We start from the raw sequence: 26647 nt of genomic DNA, 5'->3' as shown, positions 1-26647 counted from the left end.
CAAATGAGGTCTTCATTTTTATAGGACAAGTTGTACTTTTGAATGGCGTCACTTATTTTATCATGCGATGTACTGTAAAACAGGAAAAACGTGTGTTGAAATTGTGAGAAGAAAAAAAAATGCAATTTCACAATAGTATTTTGAGTTTTGTTTTTATGGCATTCATTGTGCAGTAAAATGACCTAGAAGTGGGATTCTCCAGCTCAGTACGATAATGGCAATAGCAAAGTCTCCTAATTTTATTTGTTTACATAATGAAAAAAAAAGGAAATTTATTTAAAAAAAAAAAAAAAAGAAAAAATATTTTGTTTTTGTCATTAATGGTTTAATTTTTACATTGATGGAGTTGTGTTAGGGCTTGATTTTTTTTTTTTTCTGCATCCGGTGAGCTGACATTTTTATTTTATACCATTTTGGGGTAGATACGTTATGATCTGTTCATTTTTTGTGGAGTCACTGCAATAAAAAAAAAAAATCAGTTCTGTAGTTTTTGGCAATTAGGTTAATTTTATATTTTCCTAGATCGGACTTTCATGACTATGGCGATATCAAATATGTTTATTTTCAGATTTTCTTTAATGGGTTTATTTTTAATGTAGGAAACGTGGTGTGATTCAAATTATGTTTTTTAATCCTTTTAAAAAATGTTCCTTGTATTTTTATTTTTTTTTTTTAGAAGTTCCATTATGTCTTATACTCTTAAATGGTTAAAATTGCGAAGTGCTTGTAAATAATTATTTAAAATCCTCATCTTTCTCAAATTTGGGTGGTTTTTAATTTCATAGATTACAGGTTGTTGCATAGGTTACCGGCCACTTCTGCAGTGGCCAGTTTCCCAGGCAAGGAGCTAGCGCTTGCAAGCTTTCTAATGCAGCTTGCACATGTGGCTCTGAAGCTGGCTTGATCGCTAGATTCATCAAGCTTAGAAAACCCCTGTGTTTCTCACATTTTACAGAGGCAAAAATGCATCTATTATCAGCGTTAGAGAGCAAATAATTCACGTCGGAAGCTTAGTCATGCCACCGGCCCGAACTGTGAATGCTCAGGCATACTCCTACTCCAGCATACAAGGAAAGAAGGGGAGCAGTATGCTCCTGAAGAACGAACAGAAAACACCATAGTGCCTCCAATGAATCAAGTAAAATAAGGGGAGCAACTCAGCAGCAAGATTTGAGAAAATATCTTACATATTTTTTCTGTATTCAGCTTGTAAGTGGAAATATGTGTATCAGGAAGATACAGCTGTTCCTCTGTCGTTATAAAGATAAAACTTTGTGTATAGTCTGTAGTTCATAGAATCGTAGAGTTGGAAGGGACCTCCTGGGCCATCTGGTCCAACCCCCTGCTCAAAGCAGGATTCGCTAAATCATCCCAGACATATGTCTGTCCAGCCTCTGTTTGAAGACTTCCATTGAAGGAGAACTCACCACCTCTAGTGGCAGCCTGTTCCACTCATTGATCACTCTAACTGTCAAAAAAAATTTCTAATATCTAATCTGTGTCTCCTCCCATTCAGTTTCATCCCATTGCTTCTAGTCTTTCCTTGTGCAAATGAGAATAAAGATTATCCTTCCATAATGTGACAGCCCTTGAGATATTTGTAGACAGCTATTAAGTCTCCTCACTTCTCTTTTGCAAGTTAAACATTCCCAGATCCTGCAACCTTTCCTCATAAGACAGGGTTTGCAGACCGGTCACCATTCTGGTCGCTCTTTTCTGAACTTGCTCCAGTTTGTTGATGTCTTTTTTAAAATGTGACGCCCAAAACTGGACACAGTATTCCAGATGAGGTCTGACCAAAGAGGAGTAGAGGGGGATAATGAGTTCACATGATCTAGACTCTATGCTTCTGTTAATACATCCTAGAATTGAATTTGCCTTTTTTGCTGCTGCATCACACTGTTGCTCACATTCTGCAGCTATTCAAGCCTTTCCTCCCTCTGACCCCTGTATTCAATGCAGTTCAATATTATTCACACACACATTAAAATTGCGGTATGTACAGTATATGTCTAAGAAGTCTTATGAGTTTTCTTCCAAAAATCATCTTGCATAGTCCGGTCAGTTCTATAAAGGGGATATTAAAGGCTTACAGGGTTGTTCTCAAGTTACTTAATTGCTTTAACTAGTTAGACTGAATTACAATAAAAAGTTTGCAATCGACTTGCTTTTTTATTTGCTGACATTTTCCTCTGACAGCTTTTATCTTACATAATGTTCAGCTGGTTTCCATGGAGCTCAGCCACTAGTTCCTGCCCAGATTTTTGCTGAGACTGTGGAGTAGTTACATTCCTGGAAAATGGTTAACATGGTTGTCCACTACTCTGACAACTCCTCAATCTTTGATTTCCCCATGAAATAATAACACTTATACTCACCCACGGTACCCGTGCTGTTCCAGTGGTGTCGACGCTGGCTCTCGGGGCTTCAATGATATTGTTGTGTTATGTCAGTGGGAAATCTGTAGAATTATCCATGTTATAGTGTTTTTTGCTATGTGTAGCACAAGCAATCGGATGATCGCAGCTTCAAGTCTCCTAAGGAGTCTGTTAAAGACAATAAAAATTTTTTTGCAATTTCACCGCACTAGGAATTTTTTTTTCCTGTTTTCCAGTACACTATATTGGAAAATCAATGGTGTTGTTCAAAAGTACAACTCGTCCCCCAAAAAACAAGACCTCACATGGCCATATTGACCGAAAAGTAAATGAATTATGGCTCTGGGAAGAAGGGGAGCAAATAACAAACACAAAAAAATAAAAAATCCCAAGGTCGTGAAGGGATTAATGTTTCACTTATAAAAAATAATACTGGTCATGTGGCACTCTACTGCAACGTATGACCTCAGAATTAATACGGTAATACAATTTGCTGCTTACGTTCCACACACGAGTCCACTCAGTCTTCGTAGTAATTCATTTTCCTCACATTTGACTTTGATTGACAGCACATGTAGAGATACCGGATGTCACACTGCATTATTGACAGGTGAAAGAAAAAAAATGTCATAAAGCAAAAAACACATCAATGGTATAGACCTAAATAATGGTCCGTTTTCAGATGTCCATGAATAAGTTCTGTTGATTAGACCTGCTCTAGCAATCCCCATCAGAGCTGACCACCGCAGACCCTGCCCTGTGTAGTGCAAACACGGTCAAGACAAAGCTGACAGTCCCTTATTCCATAGTGTAAATGGTGTCCATGGTATGAAACGATCTACATTATAGAAGTAAAGCCGGCGAAGTTACAGTTCATGTAATATTATTGTCAGAGCAATTAATGACATAATGCCAGCAGCACTCCTGTCCAGAAGATGGGTGCAGGTGAAGGAAGCTTGTGACGAGACACATCCTCCAGCCTACTCCATCCCATTGAAACACACCGCACCTGCTCTACTTACCTGGAGACGAGAACCTGCAACAATGCAGATAAAAGCTGGACATAACCGGTCTCGTCACACACCCCACAGGACAGCATGAGCAGAAGGCTTAGCTAACAAGAGGACATGGCTTTACAAGTAACAAACATGAAGAAGCCTTGGAAATTATGGAAGTTGCATAGTTAACATAACATACAGTGTGGTCTAATACGTCTCGATTTCAGTCCCATTTTGCTTCACCACATTCATGGTTTCCTCAACTCACTTCTGTTGAAGTTTCGAAAGTAGCCAACCTCCATAAAATATTTGCTAATGATATAATCAACCCTACCTAAATTCTGGCCTGTCATTAGTTAGGGTTGATCTTTTAAAATGTCTGCTTCCATTGAGCTTTGGGAAGTCTTCATGTTTCACAGGTGATTTGATGCATCTTAAAGGGAATCTGTCAGAAGGTTTTTGCTATTTAATCGGAGGGCCGCATGAGGTAGGGGTTGAAACACTGATTTCAGCGATATGTAACTTATTAGGCTGTTTATGTAATAATAACAATAATCATAATAACGGTCTTCAGCTTGATCTCATGCCATGGCGACTTGATGAAGGAAGTTCGATCTTGTGCAAGATTAGATAGGTCCACCCAGGTCTTCGCGGCCGTTATCTTAATTGCATCAAGCCATGAGCTTACTGGTCTTCCTCTTCATCTCGTTTCTTTTATTTATCTGACCGTCATGTCCTTCTCCAGTGATTGCTCTGTTTGTATGATAAGTGATGGTTTTATCACCAGGAGATTATCACTGCCCAGACTAGCTGCCTTTGGCCAAGTAGTCCGACCGCGCCCCCTCCTCTGATGAACTGCTCACTGTCAATAGACAAGGTAAATAGAGAGCCTGGTGTGGACAGCTTTCTCAGCTTTGCTATATGTTAAGTCTAAGAAATCTGATTGTATCAAACCTACTGCACCCAGTAAACTAAGTTATACATTGGTGGAATCAGAGTCTCTTTTCCTATATCAGTCTGATATCGGATGATGTAACGAAAACCTGCTGACAGATTCCCTTTAAGTCAAAGAAGATAGTAAATTGGGCACATGGGAACAGCTGCAGAAAATACATGAAGTAAGGTTATTTATATGCACATGGAATCTCTTCTCAAGTCTATAAAGTTACAAAGTTTGTGACATGGACCGCTAGTTGCCGGATTTAGCAAAATCTAAATATTTAAAGCAATGTTTACAATTATAATTATCAAAATCAGAATAGTATCTCACTTCCGGATTCTCAGGGTCTAAAACTAGACCTTTCCCTGAATATTAAAGGATTTAAGGACATAAGTAATTGTCTCCAGAAGGCAACGTTTTCCTTGAGGTAACACATCTTGTAAGATGCAAAAAACAATAATAGATCTATACAAATAATCCAAATAAGCAAACGGCCCCCAGGGAAAAGTATTCATATTTTTAAATATTTATTTGTAGGGTTGATAACTCTGTTTGGGCTTTGAGATGAAGAGCTCAGTAAGTTCAGATCCATTCCAAATAATTTTATAATGCAAGGTGCTTGTAGTTTCTGGATGCCGGCCAGTATCGTTACACTCATGTTTTCAACTGGCCCGCGCGTCTTTGAAGTCTAAGGCTAAGTGAACTCTTGGCATAAGATGCATTAGTGGGTTAAATCTTACTAAGTGATGGTTAAAGACTGGGAGAACCACAAGAATCTGTTGAGATTTATACAGAGTGTAATAGGACATTTGATATTTTGATGTTTTATCGCACATTTGTTCTTCAACCTACTTTATACATGGGGGAAATGGAAACAAAGAAATTAAGAGGTAGAATTGTACTGGCTAATTTACTAATACCACAAAATGAATTTAAAAAATGGCATACTGGGTTTTTAGAGTTGAAGGTGTTATCTGCTTTTGACAGTCTGGTTGATATATGCCCAATATGAGGAGGGCATGAAACTACTCCAGGATTTCATCAATGTGTATACATTGCCCTGTGTCATCCATTTATTCTTTTATTGATCCTCCACTGGCAGATATTACACATATTAAATGGATGAAAGCCTATTTCATAAAAAGAAGTTTTCACTAATCTATTTGATTTTAAATCTGTTTTATAATACAATAGTATAGGTACAGTACATGTGACAAGGAAACACTGTTGCTCTTTTTTTTGCTTGCCTCTTCCTTTTTTTCTTGCCTATTCTTTTTTTTCTTGCCTCTTCCTTTTTTTTCTTCCTCAAGTAGTGAGAGCCGCCATAGTTTCTTTTACACTTGCTCCATAGCAATGTCTCCTTGACATATAATACTGCCGTTTCTTTTTCTCCTACCCTGCTATCTGCTAGAGTGTATGATGGCTAACAACTCTGATCGAGAGTCAACCATTATGGTTCACCTACGAGCATTTCAGTTGAAAAGCTGTACACTGCTACAAAAATCTTGTACATCACTGTTAAACACCGACTGGGTAGAAGACCAAAGCAGTTTATTAGCAGTTCTATTGTTTATTTCACCAGCTAAACAGAGGTTAATGAGGGATATTTAGATAACAGAAACATCGATGCTAGCGAAGCTTCCGTGGGGTTTTGTGATCGCATGGTTGCAAGATGTCTGCCGGCATATAGAGCTGATGAGTCTTGCCAGATCCTGAACAGTTCTGCCAGTGCTGCTTGTTCCCTGTAACTGGGACTCTTATGGATTCCCCAGTTACAGTGGAAACGATCAGTAAAGTTCATTGATGGTCTCTTTGGGAAAAAAAATATACACACATAAAAAATCTGCAAATTAATTATAAAAAAGTAAAAAGTCCTCGCCGTCAAATAATAATTATGGAAATAAATCATATAAAATAAATTTGTTTTAAGCACTTAAGCAATTTTTTTTGACCGCTGGAGTGGTGCTATTAACGTAAGTCCCCTGCCCCGTTCATATACTCACCCTCCGCCTTCTTAACTATTTTGTACCTCTCCTGTCCCATGGCGCCATCTTGTGAGCGCAGCTTCTGACTGGCCAAAACAAGGCTCTCACAGACTGCAATGCTGTCACTTCTGATTGGGGCACAAACCTCTTCAGGAACCAGCAAAGACTTCCAGATCTGATTGTTCTGGAACATGAGTAGACCTCTCTGTTATTTTCAAACAATCCTTCTGCAAAAACAATATTTAACTGTCGAACAACCCCTTTAAATATTTTGATTTTTTTTTTTTTTTGGGGGGGGGGCAAATTACCAATCTGTTGAACTAAAAGACATTGTATTACTTATTTGTTGTAGATGTTGGAAAAACTTTACCAGAAGGTTTGGATTATTCTAAGATTTGGCTACAGACAGCCGCAGGAGAGGTGAATGTCAGAACAGGTATTCCTCCACCATTTGTCACACTGCAAATAAAGGATTTCCTTAATGGGCCAGGTAAGAGCTGTCAATTATTATTGTTTGGCTGCATTCACACCGAGTGAATGTGCTCGCAGTCTAACGGCTTCATGTAAAATCACATAATTTTGCAGGGAAACTGTTGTTTGGATTATAGTTAGACATGTGAAGCAGTTGTTTCTTTGCAAAGTTAAGTGAGTCTTGAATAAGGAATTCTAGCAACATAGCCGCTCAAGGCCGATGAGGTTTTCAGACACGAGAATGTCCAAGTGTGAATTCAGCCTTATTGCTTTTTGTTCACTTATACTTACTATTGTTAAATAAACACGTCGTTTAGGAGACAATATTGTAACTTTACCAAAAGACATTTTCTGTTTCATCTACCCTCATATGTTGGTAAATTAAATGTCATATTTAGAAGCAATTGTTCTTTATTTTTTTTATATATAAATGCATGTATTTTGGGCTAAAAATACATTTCATCAAGGCTTTATTAAAAATTTTGATTTGTTTAACTTTTGCAGCCTCTTAGTATCACTGTATGTAGTTGCCTGCAGAATCAGTTAACAATGAACCATTCAGTGAGCTCTTTATAACTGCAATATTGGTAACACCAGTCATTTTCTGTACTTCCCTATGTGTATTTATGACCACGTGTGCCACTTTGAAAGATTAACCACTTACTAACAGATGATGTGCGTTATGTCGGCTCACTGTTTTTTTGATGCGTGCTCAGGAACTGGGCTGCATTTGGAGTTCATGCTCCCAAGATCTCAATCAACGCATGCGCCGCTTCTTGCAGCCATTTCCCCAAAGCCCACCGCAGGGAAATCATTGGGAAAAGGGACTCCGCTCATCGGCGCCGACATCTTATGCAGTCCCAAGGCCCGCAGCATCACCCCACTCTTGCTGCCGCTGCTGTCAGCCTCCTGGAGCAGCAACCCTACCTCTTGTGACCCTACTCCATCACAGCTGCCCCCCCCCCCCCAGTAATTCGGATTCTAAGACGCCAGCCCATTTTACTTCCAATTTTGGAAGAAAAAAGTCCGTATTGTAATCCGAAAAATACTGTAACTTTTGGGAGATATCTTGTATGTTTAAATAATTTCATTCTGAGTAGAAGTGTGCAGCTCAGAACACAGGAGCGCACAGAAAGCCTATGACTTTCTACTGCATCTGCGTCTTACAGATGTGAATACAAATGAATACTGATAATCTCCAACTCCAAAATGGTATTAATAAAAACGTCAAAAAATCACTAGAGATGGGCGGACACCTGGATGTTTGGGTCCGGGTAAGAGAACAGTACTGGGACCCGAACCCGGACCGGCCCGAACACCTAGAGTTTGCCACGCTGTCATGTGCGTGATAGCCCAGCAAGCACTGTTTCTGATCAGCGGTAAAATCATTACTGCCGGTCAGAGAGCTGCTATTCCCACGTTGTCAAATGACAGTGTGAGCCCGCAGCTGTAATTGGAGGTATAAAGTTTACCTTCTGTCATTGGCATGGGCTGATGGGTCTACTCTTCCCATCAGCCTACACCTGCTGCTGCTAATAACAGCGGGAGAAGCAGCGGCTGATGGGAGTATTTATCAGCCGGCTCCTGCGTTCTAAATAAATAATTTAAAAAAAAAACCTACATGTTCTCCTGTATTTTTCAAAACCAGACAGGCAAAACTTACAGCTGGGGGCTGCAACCCTCAGCTGTCAGTGTTAGCAAGGTTGGTTATCAAGAATTGAAGGGTCCCCATGCTGTTTTTTAAATGATTTAAATAAATAATTAAAAAAAAAAAAAAGCAGCACCGGGTCCCCCCATTTTTGACAACCAGCCTTGCTAAAGCAAACAGCAGAGGGCTGCTGGTATTCTCAGGCTGGTAAGAAGCCATGGATATTGGCCCCCAGCCTAAAAATAGCAGCCCGCAGCCACCCAGAAAAGGTGCATGTATTAGATACTTTGCCCGGCTCTTCTCACATGCCCTGTAGCAGTGTCAAGTGGGGTTCATATTTGTGGGGTTGATGTCACCTTTGTATTGTCTGGTGACATCAAGCCCATGGGTTATTAATGGAGAGGCATCTATAAGACACCTATCCATTACTAATCCTATAGTTATATGTTAAATAAACACAAAGCCATAATAAAGTCCTTTATTTGAAATAAAAACAAAACACACTTTTCCTTTTTTTATTTAAAAATAACAAACGCAGTTATACTCACCTAACGCCCATTCCATTGAACCCCTTGTCTCCTTTAATAAAACAAAATTAAAAACAACAATATCCCTCATTTGTCCAACGTTCTGTCGCACGTCGTAATCCATGTCTGGGGATTACTAGTTGTTAACCTGAACGGTGCCAAGATGTGACCGTCCATGCTGAGAACCACTGATGATTGAGCAGCTGTGAGCGCTGCATCTGTGAGCAGCGATGACCTCATCAAGGTTACTGCAGGTCACTGAAACTGCTTTCGCAGCCTGTCCAATGAACTGCTGTAACCTACCTACCTTTGAGAAAAAGCCTCACAGTGCAGAGGCAAGTTCACTGCAGTGAAGTCCGTGTTCGGTGTCCGTGCCCGAACAGTAGGTGTTCGGTACGGATGCTGACATTACTGTTTGGATTCGTCCATCTCAACTCATCACTCAAAAAGCAAACTTTCACACAGCTCTATTAATAGAAAAATTAAAAAAAAACGTTAGGAGCCTTAGAAAAGGTGGTACAAGCAAAATTTCATCACTTTATTTTAAGGAATATGGGTATCGCCATAATCGTATTAATATGAAGAATCATATTGCCAGGTTATTTTTGCAGCACAATGAAGGCCGTAAAAACAAAGCCCTAAAAAACTTTAGAAAATACATTTTATGTGTGGTTTCCTCATTCTTGGAATTTTTTTAAAAGAAAAAGTTATGGTTTGTGGAAAAAGGTGAGAAGAAAAAGTAAAAGAGCAAAAATAGAAAATTGCCCTGTTTGGAAGGGGTTAAGAGCAAAATATCTAAATTATGTATTTTTTGTTAAATGTTTCTTCAAGCACTTTTCTGTGCTGTGTTAAGCCCTTAGTCATTTGTATCTTATGCCTGATGACTTGAAGATATTCACAAACCGCAATTCATTACAGTTGAAATCAAATAAGAAATAGTGGAATAGGTTGTTGGTTGTCACCTCTGAAAATCCTATACAGGAGGAGGCGTTCATTAAAAATTTCCCTTGACCCACTTCCTGTGGACTAAGAGCAATGAAACTTGTCACAGTTTATTAGTCCTTCTCTACATAGGTGCCACCTGGGTACACACTCTTCTCCCATCTCTTTAAGCAACTGTAAACATCTTGCTTTTAGAAATCGACAGGTTGCTCCAAAAGCCAGGTTGTGACTTCGGAAATCAGAGTCTCATCATCTGAAAAATGCTTGCCATTCAAAAATAACTTAAATAGGTGGAAGTCCGATGGTGCGAGTATGGGTGAATAAGGGGGATGCAGTAGAATTTCAATGCCACAGGAGCATGTTTCCATTTGGGCAACATGTGAGTTGTGAACTGGTGCATTGTCTTGCAGAAGGCAGACACCTTTGCTCAACTCTACTCATTAATACTTGGCCACTGCAGATCCAGGAGAAGTGGATGAGACCGGCAAGGCAGCACATAGAGGCAATCTTCTTCACATGCAAAATTCCTACCCTGAGCTCCACCTGCCAAGTAGCAAAATGAACAAATTCAAATTGGGCCCTTCCGTAGATAGACAACACCATCCAAGGACTCTGGAGGCTTCGGATGTGAATCTGGTAGCGTTCTACCACTGCTTGCTGAATTAAGTTTCCATCCAAACCAGAATCTTGGTAGGCCATCTCAATGAACCAGGTAACTCCATATGACATGGATACGGTTAGATTCAATGGTGGAGAGGAATTACTCTCACCCAGGGTAGCCTCTACTACAGACCCTAAACTTGGAAGTTTCCTGACTTCTCAAGATAAGTGCGGAAAAAATGTTCCATACTACCACAGTTGAAGCATAACCCCTTGGCACAATGGTGTTCCTGCGGTTGGTTAGTCAGCTTAACACGGTCGATATGCATAGGTTCAGGAGAGTCAGCTGTCACAGAAGTCTGGGTAATGAGCGTTCTTTAGAAGGATAGAGCTAGACACCTTGATCTGATCTCACGCATTGCCTCTCTGGAACGTTCATGGAACCTGAGATCGATCCAGATAGCCAAGGAAATTAAGTCATCAAGAGTAGCGGGAATGTCTCAACCTGCCAATTTGTCCCTCCAGACAAACTCTGCCCGAAGGCGGCTACCAATGCCTCGTTGTTTCAATCAAGCCCAGAAGACAACGTGCAGAATCACATGGCATATTGGCCTACAGTCAATTCACCATGACACAGTCTGAGGAGGGAGAGGATGCAGCTGAAGGGACACGAATTGGCTCGTCGAAGAGCTTGCAGAACTCCCTCAGGAAGACTTGCAGATCTGTTGTCACAGGATTTCCCCTCTCCCATAAGGTGTTGAGCCATGTGATAGCCTCTGCTCCAAAGTGTAACATAAAAAATGGCACTTTAGAACGATCAGAGGAAAATTAATAGGTCAGCTGTTCATAGTGCAGCTTCCACTGATTAATAAATCCATGGCACTACTTGGGCTCTCCATTGAAATGTGGCAGAGAAGACAGACAAGGATCAGCTTCAGGTGCGTGAGTTGCTGACTGAATAGTAACTACCGAATTTGCTGCAACTTGGACTGGTGCAGGTGAAGCAGCTGGCATCTATTTAACAACCTTAAATAGGACAAGATTTAATCCTGCTGATTTCGTTGGTGGGTCCTTTAATGAAACAACACCACGCATTTGTCTTTGTACTTCTCACCTGGTTGCTGCCACACACGCTTGACACCATCTGAACCAAATAAATATATCTTGGTCTCATCAGACCACACGACATGGTTCAAAGTAATCCATGTCCTTAGTCTGCTTGTCTTCGACAAACTGTTTGCGGGCTTACTTGTTCATCATTTTTGGAAGAGGCTTCCATCTGGGACAACAGCCATGCAGACCAATTTGATGTAGTGTGCAGCGTATGGTCTGAGCATTGACAGGCTGACCCACTATGCCTTTTAACCTTTGCATACATTCTGGCAGCACTCCGTATGTCTATTTTGAAAAGACAACCTCTTGATATGTTGCTGAGCAAGTGTACTTAACTGCTTTGGTCGAGCATGGCAAAGCTAGATCTGAATGGAACCTGTCTTGTTAAACCGCTTTATTGTCTTGGCCACTGTGCTGCAGCTCAGTTTCAGGGTGGTAGCAATCTTCTTATATTCTTATAGCCTAGGACATCTTTATGTAGAGCAACAGTCCTTTTTTTTTTTTTTTTTCAAATCCTCTGAGAGTTCCTTGCCATGAGGTGCCATGTTGAACATACAGTGATCAGTATGTGAGTTTAGGAGAGTGATAGCCCCAAATTTGAGTCACATGAAATCGGGGAGGCAAAATGACTAATTGGGCACACTTATGCCATTTTCACTTAGGGGTGTACTCACTTGTGTTGCCAGCAGTTTAGACATTAATGGCTATGTGTTGAGTTATTTAGAAGGTGGCACACCAAATTTACATTGTTGTGTATGCTGCACACTGACTACTTTATATTGTATCAAAGTGTCATATCTTCAGTGTTGTCCCATGAAAAGATGTAATAAAATATTTACAAAAATGTGACGGGTGTACTCACTTTTGTGATATACTGTAAGTTCATTTTCTCCCTATAGCCGTACTTTCCGTAAGATGGGCGTGCAACATTGTTGTATCGCTATTTTCCTTCAGATTAACCCCACATCTGCAGGTAAATTTTCCGAGGTGAAAGGTTGCCTTTAAGGGTGTGGGCACACGCTGCGGATTCTGCTGCAGAGTTTTCTGCATGGATTTGTCTTAATCTGCAGGTAAATCCGCAGGTTATCTGCAGATTTTCTGTGGTTTAGCCTGCGGGTTTCCCCTGCGGTTTGACACCTGTCATGGAGCAGGTGCTAAACCGCTGCGGAATCCGCACAAAGAATTGACATGCTGCGGTTTTGAAACTGCAGTAAATCCGCGTGGAAAAATCCGCACCGTGGGCACTGCGGTTTTCATTTTCCATTGCTTTTAATGGTACTGTACACCGCAGCAGAAACTGCTGCGAATCCACAGGACCAAAACCGCTGCGGATCCGCGGCAGAATCCGCAACGTGTGCACACACCCTTACATACATGAATGTATATGAATTTTAATTGTAATTTGTTGGTAAAAGATAAGCCCAGCATTCAGTAAAACGGGTCCATGCCTATAGAAGCAGTGCTGTTCCCTCTCCTGCTTAACTAAAGTTCATAAATGAATTTACTTCTAAATTCATCATCATAAAGAAATTTAAAAAAAAGTTCTTGGAAAATTACTGCATGTAGGATGCCAACATGAACTACAGAAACTGCCACAGGCCGATGGAAAGCAATTTATTTTAATATATTTTCCCCAGCAAGTATCAATGACTAAAATGTTAGAACAAGAATTCCTGTTTTGAAAATGATTTCCTTGAAAGAAGAATGTTGGTGCAAATGCAAAAGCTGTAAGTGAGGAATGGCTCATTTTACAGAAAGCAGCGGAGTCTCGGATATAATCTGAAGCAGCACTACCACCTAGGGGTTGTCTGCCTTCAGAAGGATTTAGGAAGTTTCATGTCAGGTGCTCCTTGTTTCTTTACTCCTGTGCCACATGCATGATACATAGGAACAAGATACAGCAGATGTGAATGTGATGCATTTTACTTAAATGTATCACCAGCTCAAGAGTCAGTAGTCACAATTGCTAAAAGTGCCCTGCTTATCTGTATGAGATTATGTGAAAAGCAAAATCTTAACAAAACAAGATAAACTCAGTCAGATTTGCATTAATTCTTCGTGTTTTGCAGTACATTCTGCTTTCTCACTAAAGGGCCTGTCACACTAAGCGATATCGCTATGTCTGATACTTACCTCCGACCCGCTCCCCCCGCTGGTTATCGCTGATCGCACAAGAACATTCTGGTCCGTTTCTCGTCGTCAGCTTCCTGCTGGGCTTCCTGCTGTGGAGACGAGCGACGCGTGGACGCGGGCTGGAGGACGTCAGGATCGCCTCGTCTGACAGGTAAGTAGCGACCCCCGACCCCTGCTATGTCGCTGGTGAGATCTGCCTGTGTGGCAGCTCACTAGCAACCACTTAGCGACGCACCAGCGATCCTGACCGCGTCATATCGCTGGTCGGGATCGCTGGTGCATCGCTGAGTGTGACAGTACCATTAGGCTACTTTCACACTTAAGTTTTTTTGCGCTGCGCTATGTGCGCAGTGCAAATATGCATAAAAACGCATCATGCGTTTTTAGTGCGTTTTCTTGCTTTTTTTGCGCATGGCTTTTGCAAAAAAAATGCATGCGTTTTTTTGCGCTGACGTGTGCATAACCATACGCATGCGCGTACAAACGCATGACAATGCACACCCATGTTAAGTATAGGAAAAAACGCATGCGCATTTATGCGCAGAAATGCAGTGCAAAAAAAGACAAGTGTGAAAGTAGCCTAAAATAGGAGGGCGATTCACTGCAGAATGTTTTTTTTTTTTTTTTTCTTTTTATTGTTTGTGATTTAAAGACGCTTTAATATGATACACATTGTGCATTCCACAAAACTAGAATGTTACGTTATCAAATTTTCTGTTTTTGTTTTGTTTTTTTTACTATTGCCAGCTACGTGCCAGAACGTTGATAGAAATTACAATTTATGTATTTTTTTTTAAATAGGTTAGCTAGGTGTTATAAGGAAGTGTTTGTTTAAAAATGAATGACTGCGAAATTAAATAGCTGATTTAATAAAAATTAGGAGTAATTTTAAAAAACTTTGAAATGCCACTATCTTGTCTTAAAATGTTTTGTTTGTTGCTATAGAAGCAATAAGTACATTAGTTTCTGAAAATTAAAGTAATGCATATGTTTTTCTGTTATTTTTTGTGGCTCTTGTAAAATAGAATTTATAATTTTGAAGACATTAAAGGAAACATTAAGAAATAGAAATTCTGTAATATGGTAAAGCTGATTTTCATAGCAAGAAAAGCGCTTTTGGAATTGAATTATTAACTAATATTTTTTTAGAAGAGAAACAAATATTCCAAAAGCTAATCTGTGAAATAAAACATTGTGGCACATTTTTGCTATTGCTCAAGCAACTGAGAATAACAGGAAATCTGAACTTGTTACTAAAGACTTTAAAAATAGAACTAACACTTATTAACATTTTATGTATTTTTTTTCTCTAATTTTAACAGTTGACTATTTTATTTTCATTTCTGAAAATCAGATGAAAAATTGCAAACAAAATACCTTTTCTTCCATTTTTTTATTTAGCAATTTATTTGCTTCATTAAGATTTTACACTTTTACTTTTCCTCTTTTAGGCTGTGTTCACACATGTGCATTTGTTGCCTTCTATTTAATATTTTCATTTTTTTTTTTTTCAATAAAGCAAACAAAAATGTCACCTGCAAACACAACAGGAAAAAAATGTTAACTAGCGTTTTTTTTTTTTTTTATATATAGATTTAATTGCTGTTAATTTGTTCACTTTCCATCGCACCCCGTACAACGGTCATTCTAACATGTGAGAAGGTGCCGTGAGAATTTATTCCACCCTTTGAGCCCTAGGTTGAATCTGGATTTGTGCAAGAATGACTCCATTGAATCCGCGCACCCCGTGCGTATCACATGACTGTAAGCCTGCAGTACCCCGGCCGTAATTTCATTCATTAGTTACCTCATAGTGGTTTTTTGTCAGAGACTATATATACCACATTACATTTTCGCCTGCCACAAAAATATTTTGCTTTCCCTTAAAAAGGCGCAATTACACCCATTAGCTAGCTTAGCATTATATAAAAGGCTGGAAAATGCTCAGCTACCAGAAACCCTTTAGAATAATATATCCAGCAGGTGATAGATTAGTTGGAACAAATTGGAACCATTGCACTTAAGGGGTCCTGGTTTCCATCAAACTGTTTTAAAAATGTCGTCATTTTAATACACAATCTCAAGCCCCGCGGAACAGTCCACAGCAGGTTAATTTGAATCATATGATGTGTCACTGCCCTCAGCTGACATGAGCTGCGTTCCATGTGTGAAGCCATAATAAATCCAATCCCAACCGAGGCAAATTCCCTGTGAGAAGGTGAACTAATCCAGGCCTCACACTGGCATGCTAGCCCTCCGTAATTGAAAGCAGGACCACCTGTTCCTAACTCGGCTACACTTGGGTAGTGCTGAACTGGAGGCAGGGCTGGCAGGTCATCTAGTGCAGACCTCCACATTGCCTGTGTAGGACCGGATGCTGGAGTGTCAGCTTCTGTAAGCAAGATTGGGTCAGATACTCAATACTTTCATCATTGCCAAACTTACTGCTACGAGACATGCTGGGAATTTTGTCAGCTATGTATATAGTAAAATATCAATAATGTCATCTATTTTAAATTATGTATGTAAAGCCGACAACCTATGAAAATACTTATTTTATTTGAATTTATAATTGAAAAACACTATATAATGTTTATGTATAAATAGTTATGTATATATATGTAGTTTATATATAATGTATTTATATTTTTTTTTCTTTTCGATTATATTAGGTAATAAAGTAAAAAGTATTTTCATATGGTGTTTGCTTTAAATACGTACCGTAATTAGATTTGTATTTTCTTTTTTTTTGCTGAAACAACTTTCCAAATCGGTATCAATGAGAAATTTAAAAATATTATCGCACTAGTATATATGCTCTTTTTTTAAACTTTTATTTTTAGGCTTAAGTACGGTACATTAATAATCTAAGAGTCCAATCTTTGTAAAAAGTTCGAAAAAAAATTACAGAATTACCTTATGAATAAAACATAAATGCAAAATCTATTATAAAACAGCCGAGAATTAAACATCATCATAAGCTATGTTCACATCATGTATATATTTATATATCTCACATACATAGACACATATGTGTGTGTGTGTGTATGTATATATATATATATATATATATATATAGATAGATATACATACAGTAGTGAAAAGGATTTGATACACTGCGATTTTGCATGTTTTCCCACCTACAATGAATGGAAAGGTCTATAATTTTTATTGTAGGTACACATCAACTGTGACAGAATCTTAACCACCGATACATATTAAAACGGCGATTGGTAAGAAGGCTGTAGCCCCCCCCCCCAGAGTCGGAAAATCTCAGGGTTCTTGGCTTCTGTCTAAGGGGCCAGATTTTCTGGTACCCAGTCACGTGATCCACGTTATTCAGTGAATAATGGCAATCACAAGAAAAAAAAGCGTTCCCACTGTTAAAATGATTTTTCTCTCTTCTGATGATATACATGTCAGAGAAGAGAGAAATAATGCCCCCCCAGACGCCACCTGATACCTCTGCCATCCCAGAGGCCTCCTGATCTGGCATTATCTTCCTGGGGAAAAAAATGGCAGGCGCATGCGCAGTGCACCCGCCGAGATCTTCCTGCCAGTAAACGGCAACAGTAGGAAATTTTTCTTATTGCTTCCTTTTCATCAGTGTGATAGACCCTATCATAATGATCACAAGAAAAAACATAGTAAATCAAATCCCCCTTTGTCACCAGCTTAGATAAAATTTATAAAATATATATCGTATTTTTCGGACTGTAACATGGACTGGACCATAAGACGCACCCCAAATTTTGTTGTGGAAAATAGCAGAAAAAAGATTTTTATAAGATGGGGGTCTGTCTTATTGTCCGAATTTAAGGTATCTTACTTGAGGGCTGGCGGTGGTAGAGCGGGGTCACAGAAGGCATGGTCCCTTCCTCAGGAAGCCGGCTGCAGTCCCAGGGTATCCCAGCGGTGCGATGCTGCAGGTCGGCTGTGAGGCAGAGCAGATAGCAAGGAGCAGACCCTGTAGTCATTTATCAGACATTGCAGCATCTTCACGTTATTACTGGCTCAGGATGCCGGCGGCAGAAATGTGGCAACACCGCGGCCCGGTGTCCACAGCGAGCAGAGCCGAGTGCATCACCGGTTTCTATGCGGCCATCTTCCTGAGGTCGCACGTGCGCTGATTGAGATCTTGGCGGCCCTCGGCTTCAGGGAAATGGCCGCCAAGATGTCAAAGCGGCCATTTTCCTGAAGCTGAGGCTGCCGAGATCTCAAGCCCACAGCTTCAGTAAAATAGAGCGTGAGAGGTCAGCCGAGATCTCAGTCCACGCATGCGCTGCCTCTGGCGGCTGTCACGGTTCTTAGAGTGGACCCACTGGATCACAGGACCGACCGGTCCCGGGCGAGCTGACCAGGTGGAACCGCCCCCTATACAGGGAGCGTTAGGAGCAAGCCCAGGGGGGTAGGCACACCGCAATGGCTAGTACCAGGGACCGGCTCGTAGGAGACAGACCAAAGCTGCACAGGTTGTGCACTGGGAAATGTGACGGAGATCAGGGCAGAGCTAAGTGCGTTCCGGGTGACATACAGGAGACCAGGACAGAGCAGAGCACGCACCGGGTAAAGTACAGGAGACCAGGACAGAGCAGCGCCCATACCCGATAGTGTACGGGAGACCTGAACAGAACAGAGCGTGCACAGGGTGCATTACAGGATACCCGGACAGAGCAGAGTACGTACAGGATAAAGTACAGGAGATCAGAACAGAGCAGAGTGCGTACCAGGTAATGTACGGAAGACCTGGACATAGCAGAGCACGCACAGTTAAAAGTACTGGAGATATGAGAGAAAGCTAAGCATGCACCTTGGGTAGAGCGCTGGTACCTGAGACACACCAGTACAGGGTATGCACCCGAGTGAATCACCAGGCGCCGATGTGAGAGAGAGCGACAGAAATACTGACCTCAGACACAGAGGAGAGCACTTCTGGGTCGGGTCACCTGGAAACCAAACAAAGGAACTAAGCAACCACGCTCCCGCAGCCTAAGGAGGCGCAGGCGCTGACCACTGACGCCTCGGGAGGTACGCAAGCCCAGAGGCACCTGACATGACCTCACATCAACAGCAAGGGAGACCCGGGAAGCGGTGCAGGGCCGCCGGCCGTGGTGTTATCTACAGCCCACAGCTTCAGGAAGATGGCCGCAGGAAAACTACAACGATGCACTCCGCACCGCCAACACCGAGCATCAGCATCGCCACACCTCTGCCGCCGGTTCCCTGAGGAATGGACGCTGCCTCACCACTGCCGCAACCCCCCTGGTAAGCCTGCGTTAGGACTGTAAGACGCACCCCCCCCTTTTCCTTTCAAATTTGTTTTGAAAAAAGTGTGTCTTACAGTCGGAAAAATATGGTATATATTTATTTTTTTTCCATTCTTTGCAGTTAGGGTTGGGGTTAAGGGGTAGGTTTAGGATTGGGGTTAGAATTGTTTTTTTTTTTTCAAAAGTAAAAAAATAAAATGATGATATGACGGCTAGTGTTGTGCGCAAGTGCTGACTACTCAAGTTTGCATCGGGTGCTCGGGTATGCACAGAGTATTGGGGATCCCGCATGTTTTTTTTGGGTGTCTTAACAGCTGTTAAAAATGTGGGGCAGGGACTCGAGCATGTCACTCGATCTTCCGCGATATTCAGTGCATACCCGAGCACCCGATGCAAACTGGAGTAATGAGCACTTGCGCTCAACACTAATAACGACATATTCATTATGACAACCTAATGTTATCAAATTCTGTGTCTTACCTGTGGGTTCAAATTGCTCACTATACCCCTGGATAAAATCATTGAGGGGTGTGGTTTTCAAAATAGGGTCATTTGTGGGGGGTTTCCACTGTTTAGGCTTATCATCCAAACGAGACATGACAATTTTACATTCAAAAAGTCAAATGGCGCTCTTTCCCTTACGAGCCCTTCCGTGTTCCCAAACAATAGATTTCCCTCACATATGGGGTATCGGCGTGCTCAGGAGAAATTGCATAACAAATTTTGGGGTCTATTTTCTCCTGTTACCCTTGTGAAAATAAAAAAGTTTGAGTCTAAATTAAAATTTTTGTGGAAACAATTAATTGTTCATTTTTTTTCTTCTACATTGATTCAGGTCCTTTGAAGCCCCTGAAGGGTTAATAAACTTATTGAATGTGGTTTTAAGTACAGGTGCCTCTCCCAAAATTAGACTATCATCAAAAAGATAATTTATTTCAGTTCTTCAATGCAAGAAGTGAAACTCATATATTATGTAGAGTCATCACAGACAGAGTGATCTATTTCAAGTGTTAATTTCTATTAATGTTGATGATTATGGCTTACAGCCAATGAAAACCCAAAAGTCATTTTCTCAGTAAATTAGAATACTTTATAACACCAGCTTGAAAAAAAGATTTTAAAATCCGAAATGTTGGCCTACTGAAATGTATGTTCAGTAAATGCTCTCAATACTTGGTCGGGGCTCCTTTTACATCAATTACTACATCAATGCGGTGTGCATGGAGCTGAGGGTCATTAGCATATCGCATCCAATGCTCTCACATCGGATGCCATACACTAGCCTGACCCGGCCTTACTGAGATAATGACTATTGGATTTTCATTGGCTGTAAGCCATAATCATCAACATTAACAGAAATAAACACTTGAACTAGATCACTCTGTGTGTAATCACTCTATATAATATATGAGTTTCACTTTTTGTGAAATTAACTTTTTGATGATATTCTAATTTTGTGAGAAGCACCTGTACATTGAGGGGTGCAGTTTTTAGAATGGTGTCAGTTTTGAGTGCTTTCTGTCATATGGGCCCATCAAGTGTGATGTGGTCCATGACCGCTTCATGACGGAGCCATTTTTTGTTTTTGTTTGTTTTTCGCTCCCCTTCTTCCCAGAGCCATAACTTTTTTTTTTTTATTTTTCCGTCAATATGGCCATGTGAGGGTTTTTTTGCGGGACAAGTTGTACTTTTGAATGACACCATTGGTTTTACCATATCGTGTACTCAGACGGGTTAAAAATGACAACTGCTGTGAAATTGCAAAAAAGGTTCAATTCCCCAACTTTTTTTTTTTTTTTTTAATTTTTTTACCATGTTCACCAAATGCTAAAACTGCCATTATGATTCTATAGGTCATTACGAGTTCATAGACACCAAATATGTCTAGGTTCTTTTTCATTTAAGTGGTGAAAAATAAAACCAAAGTTTGTTTAAAAAAAAAAAAAAATTGCATCTTTTTCAGAGACCCGTAGCATCTCCATTTTTCTTGATCTCGGGTTGGGTGAGGGCTTATTTTTTCCACGCCGAGCTGATGTTTTTAATTATATCATTTTGATGTAGATACAGTCTTTGATCGCCCATTATTGAAATTTAATGCAATATTGCGGTGACCAAAAACGTAATTCTGGCGTTTTGAATTTTTTTTTTTCATTACGACGTTTAGCGATCTGGTTAATTCTGGTTTTATATTAATAGATCAGGCGATTTTAAACGCAGAGATACAAAATGTGTATGTTTGTTTTTAATTGTTTTTTTTTAATGGGGCGAAAGGGGGTGATTTGAACTTTTAATTTTTTTATATTTTTAAAAACATTTTTTTTTTACTTTTGGCATTCTTCAATAGTATCCATAGGACACTAGAAGCTGCCGTAACCTGATCGGCTCTGCAGGCGATGATCAGCTAGCCTGTATGTAGCAGAATTGCTGACTTGCTATGAGTTCTGACTACCGGGGTGCACTCATAGCAGTCCAGCATTGACAACCATAGAAGTCTGCAGGAGACCACTGGTTGTCATGTCAACCCATCGGTGACCCGCAGTTACGTGATGGGGTCACCGATGGGTGGGATTTCCAGCATGTTTTCTGGAGTTTCACAGCAGCATTTAACTGGTTAACAGACGCGGGTGGATCGCGATTCCACTCGCGTCTGTTCTGGGCACATGTCAGCTGTTCAGCTGATATGCCAGAAAAGATGTGGGCTCAGCGCCGGAGCCTATATCAAAGGTGGAGACACAACATGCGCGGTGCATGTACGGCTCTTGTTGTGAAGGGGTTAAAAAATGGTTTTGTTAAATTTGTTGGAGAAATTGCTGGTCAACTTTTAACCCTTCTAACTTCCTAACAAAAACAATTATTTTAAAAATTCTGCTGATGTAAAGTAGACATGTGGAAAATGTTATTTATTAACTATTTTGTGTGATATATCTCTGTTTTAAGGACATAAAAATAAAAAGTTTGAAAATTGCTAAATTTTCGCCAAATTTCAATTTTGTTTTTTTTCCACAAGTCAAAAAAGAGGGTTCCAGACGGCGCTCAAACAGTTAAAGAAATATATGTGCCACCCTGGTTTATGGTCTGTCCTCACGCATAAGAAAATTTAAAGGGCAAACATGCAAATAATGTTGCTCTTGGGGCCCTGATGTGGGGAGTACCTGTTAATGTTACCGGAGACACAAAGTGGTCAATAGAGCGTGCCTCTTATAAACTGAATAAAATAGTGACACTGATATTGTGTATAAAAACAGGGATCCAGAACTTTTGAGTTAATATTTTAGACCTAAATAGGAGCTGCGAAACGCAAAATGAATAAAAGCAGTAAACTAGAATCCTTTCCCAAAGACCCCAATTAGTTAAGGACCCTCAAAGGTAACAGCAGTAGTCAGAAGTAGTTAAATGTATTAAACATATGTTCCATAGACAAAGTTACCTTTGTTGCTGAGGGTATTCCTTTATTGAGTGAGCGGTCCGAGCTGCGGATGTGTTTGAGAAAAGCTGGGTAGCCCGATGATTCAGAAACGTTGAGTTAATGCAGCTCCGGGAAAAGATGTTTCAGGAGGTAATGATCTTATGGGGTTATCAGCCTGGATAGCGCGGCTGACTAAGAGGCTGCTCAGAAATAATAATATATTCTTGGGCCAAGCGCCAGTGGATCAATATATATATATATAATTAAATTTTTCACAAATCAACGTCACCTCGAATAAATGTTACCACTGTCCTGAAGTACAATATGTCGCAAAAAACGTTCTCAAAATTCGTAGGTTACGTTGACGCGTTCCAGAGTTAGTATCACATAAATTGACACTGGTCAGAACTGTAAAATTTGGCTTGATCGTTAAGGTCAAAATTAGCTAGGGTGATTAAGGGGTTAACTTAAAAAAATACAGAAAATCGCATTGTATTACTTTGTTACATAATTAAATTGCATTTTATTGTATGAAATAAGTATTTGATCACCTACCAGCCAGCAAGAATTCTGGTCCTCACAGACCTGTTAGTTTTTCTGTAAGAAGCCCTCCTGCTCTGCACTCATTACCTGTATTAATTGCACTTGTTTGAACTCATTACCTGTATAAAAGGCTCCTGTCCACACACTCAATCAATCACACTCCAACCTCTCCACTATGGCCAAGATCAAAGAGCTGTGTAAGGACATCGGGGACAAAATTGTAGAACTGCACAAGACTGCGATGGACTACAAGACAATAGACAGCTTGGTGAGAAAGCATTACCTTTAGTAACACACTACGCCGTCATGGATTAAAATCCTGTAGGGCTCGGAAGTTCCCACTGTTCACGCCAGCAAATGTCCATGCTCGTTTGAAATTCACCAGTGACCATCTGAATGATCCAGAGGAGGCATTGGAGAATGTCATGTGGTCAGATGAGATGAAAATAGATTTTTTTGGTAACAACTCCATTCACTGTGTTTGAAGAAAGAAGCATGAGTACAACCCGAAGAACACCGTCCAAACCATGAAGCATGGTAGGGAAAACCACATACTTTGGGGCTGCTTTTCTGCAGAAGGGACAGGATGACTGCACCATAATGAAGGGAGAATAGATGGGGTAATGTATCGCAAGATTTTGGCCAACAACCTCCTTCCCTCATTAAGAGCATTGAAGATGGGTTATGGCTGGGTCTTCCAACATGACAATGACACAAAAAACACACGGCAACTAAGGAGTGGCTCCATAAGAAGCATTTAAAAGTCCTGGAGTGGCCTAGCCAGTCTCCAGACCTGAACCCAGTTGTTGAAAATCTTTAGAGAGAGAGCTGAAACTCGGTGTTGCCGAGCGACAGCCCCGAAACCTGAAAGATCTGGAGAAGACCTGTATGGAGCAGTAGGCCAAAATCCCTTTGGTAATCCTCAGATTTCATGATGTCTTGCACACAGTTAAGGCACCCAAATCGAGAGGCAACAAAACAACCCCAAAACATCTTTGACCCTCAACCATATTTGACTGTGGGTACTGTTATTTTTTTGGCAGGCCTCATTCTTTTTTCGCTGAACAGTAGAATGATGTGTTTTACCAGAAACCTCTATCTTGGTCTTATCTGTCTACAAGATGCTTTCCCACAATGATTTTGGCTTATTTATTCACATTAACTTTGGCAAACTGCTGTAGGTTTTTTATGTCTCTGTGTCAGCAATGGGGGTCCTCCTAGATCTCCTGTCATAGCATTTCATTCAAATATCGACGGATAGTTTGCGGTTACACTGATGCATCCTGAGCCTGCAGGACAGCTGAATTTATTTGTAACTTGATTATCCACTTATCCACCATTCAGACTATCCTGCATTACAACCTTTCATAAATTTTTCTCTGCCATCCACGTCCAGGAAGACTGGCTGCATTGTCATGGGTTGTAAACTTCTTGATTATGTTGCGCACCATGGACAAATGAATATCAAGATCTCTGGAAATAGATGTGTAGTGCCGGCATCTCTGCATTCCTCCTCCCTTTTCTGTCAGAGATACCGGCTTACACACCATCACAGCCCCATCTCGCTCTGTCTCCTCCTTCTGGGCACATGCAATGTGCGCATATCCCCGGGCAATGTACTTAGCTTAAGGCATGCGCACGCTTAAAGGGACGCCCTTCTAAAGTGTTCCCAGCCATACAGTTGCAGATAACTTACTATTTAAGGCACCTCCTCTGCATGGAGGTGCCTGAGCAGCATTGTTTGTATGTTCTAACACACTTGCTAGTTCTGAAGTCCCAGTACTCATATCCAGTATATTAGTCCTGTACTACAGCCATGCCCGTCTCTGTCTATAAGCTAACTCCACCTGCCTGTCCGTCAGCCATGCCCACCTGCACTTGCCTACCATGATATCTGTTGTGTCTGCCAGTACCAGCCCATGTGTCTGTCATGCCAGTCAATACTTACCTTGTTCGCTATCCCTTCCTCCAGTTTCTTGGGGGTCAGCTGCCACCCTCCTAAGATCAGTCCTGGTGTAGCATCAGATCCCACCTCCTTCATTTCTCCTTGGATCATGGTATAGTCAGCCGCCATGCGTCCGATGTCGGACTTGATGAGGCACCTAATTTACGCTTTTCCAGGCTTTCCTTGGGCCACTGTACAGTGGTTCCACTACCCAGATCGTTACAGCTTGTAACCTTGTGATTGTTGATATCTTTCAACAATTTTGATTCTCGAGTCCTCAGACAGTTCTTCTTTTGTTGTACTCCATGATTAATGTGGCTCATACACACACACACACACAATACAAAGATTGAATAAATTTCTTCCCTTTTTATCTGGTTTCATATGTGATTTTCATATTGCCCACACCTTTTACTTGCCACAGATGAGTTTGAACGAGCATCACATGCTTGAAGCAAAGTTGTTTACCCACAGTTTTGTAAAGGTGCTAACAGTTTAGTCTGGCCAAATTTTTTGGTTTTGCGTGAAATGATGTCCAATTTTCCTTTTTTTCTTTTGTGTTCCAATACACACAAAGGAAATAAGTGTGTATAAAAACGTGTCATTTCAATAATTTTCTGGGAGAAATACTCCATATTATAGAAGAATTTAAAGGGTGCCATCACTTTTTGCCATGGCTGTATATGCACGCAAATGTGTGTGTGGAGATATATATCTGTACATACATACATATACGGCTCAGTCAAAAATTAAGAGACCACCACACCAATATCATGGGCAACCCATTCTCCAGACCTGAACCCCATTGAAAACCTCTGGAATGTAATCAAGAGAAAGATGGATAGTCACAAGCCATCACACAAAGAAGAACTGCTTACATTTTTGCGCCAGAAGCAGTGTGAAAGACTGGAGGAAAGCAGCCAAGACGCATGAAAGCTGTGATTAAAAATCATGGTTATTCCACAAAATATTGATTTCAGAACTCTTCCCGAGTTGAAACATTAGTATTGTTGTTAGATGATTATGAACTTGTTTTCTTTGCATTATTTGAGGTCTGAAAGCACTGGCTTTGTTTTTTTTCAATTTTGACCATTTTTCTTCGTCAGAAAAAAAAAATTATTGCTTGGAAATTCGGAGACATGTCGTCAGAAGTTTATAGAATAAAAGAGCAATTTACATTTTATTTTTAAAATATACCTATAAAGAGAAAAATCAGACAAACTGAACATTTGAAGGTGCTCTCTTAATTTTTGCCAGAGCTGTGTATGTGTGTGTATATATATATATATATATATATATATATATATATGTGTGTATGTGTATATATATATATATATGTGTGTGTGTATATATATATATATGTGTGTATGTGTATATATATATATATATATATATATATGTATATATGTATATATATTATGTACACACTTTGTTATGTATCTGTAGCAAGTGAGCATTTTTTCTTATTTCCTACAAAGTCTACTGAATGTTAGGTCAGGTTCACTCCATGAACAGTAATTTGTCGTCCTTACAAGTTAAGCTGTAGGCTTCTAAGCATGACTTCATGTGGAAACCCAAGAATGTGCCCACTTCATTCCAGTTTAGCTGTTATGTTAAGCATGGCATTTGTTAACTTTGAAATAAGAATTTTTTTTCCTTATGATTTAATGAGTCTTGACACGTGAGAAGTGGAGCTGGCTGGAGTGCAGACTTTTCTAATTAACAGAGGGTCATTTGCTAAAAAACATTAC

The 26647-nt window shown here is 40.3% G+C and overlaps 1 protein-coding gene across 4 annotated transcripts in view; it reads left to right on the top strand.

Annotated features, from left to right (window-relative positions):
• The window catches only part of VPS13B (vacuolar protein sorting 13 homolog B), a 1297298-nt gene that overhangs the window by 981469 nt on the left and 289182 nt on the right, over nt 1-26647 (top strand). For all 4 annotated transcript variants that reach the window (XM_073550458.1, XM_073550457.1, XM_073550459.1 and 1 more), the window contains exon 35: nt 6654-6791. In XM_073550458.1, the coding sequence (XP_073406559.1) occupies nt 6654-6791 (138 nt within the window). The remainder of the gene's footprint in view (nt 1-6653; nt 6792-26647) is intronic.

The sequence above is a fragment of the Dendrobates tinctorius genome, unplaced genomic scaffold, assembly GCF_039654945.1.
Source record: "Dendrobates tinctorius isolate UK_male_01 unplaced genomic scaffold, ASM3965494v1 ptg000165l, whole genome shotgun sequence".
Lineage (NCBI taxonomy): Eukaryota > Metazoa > Chordata > Amphibia > Anura > Dendrobatidae > Dendrobates > Dendrobates tinctorius.
This window is presented reverse-complemented; position numbering and strand designations above follow the sequence as displayed.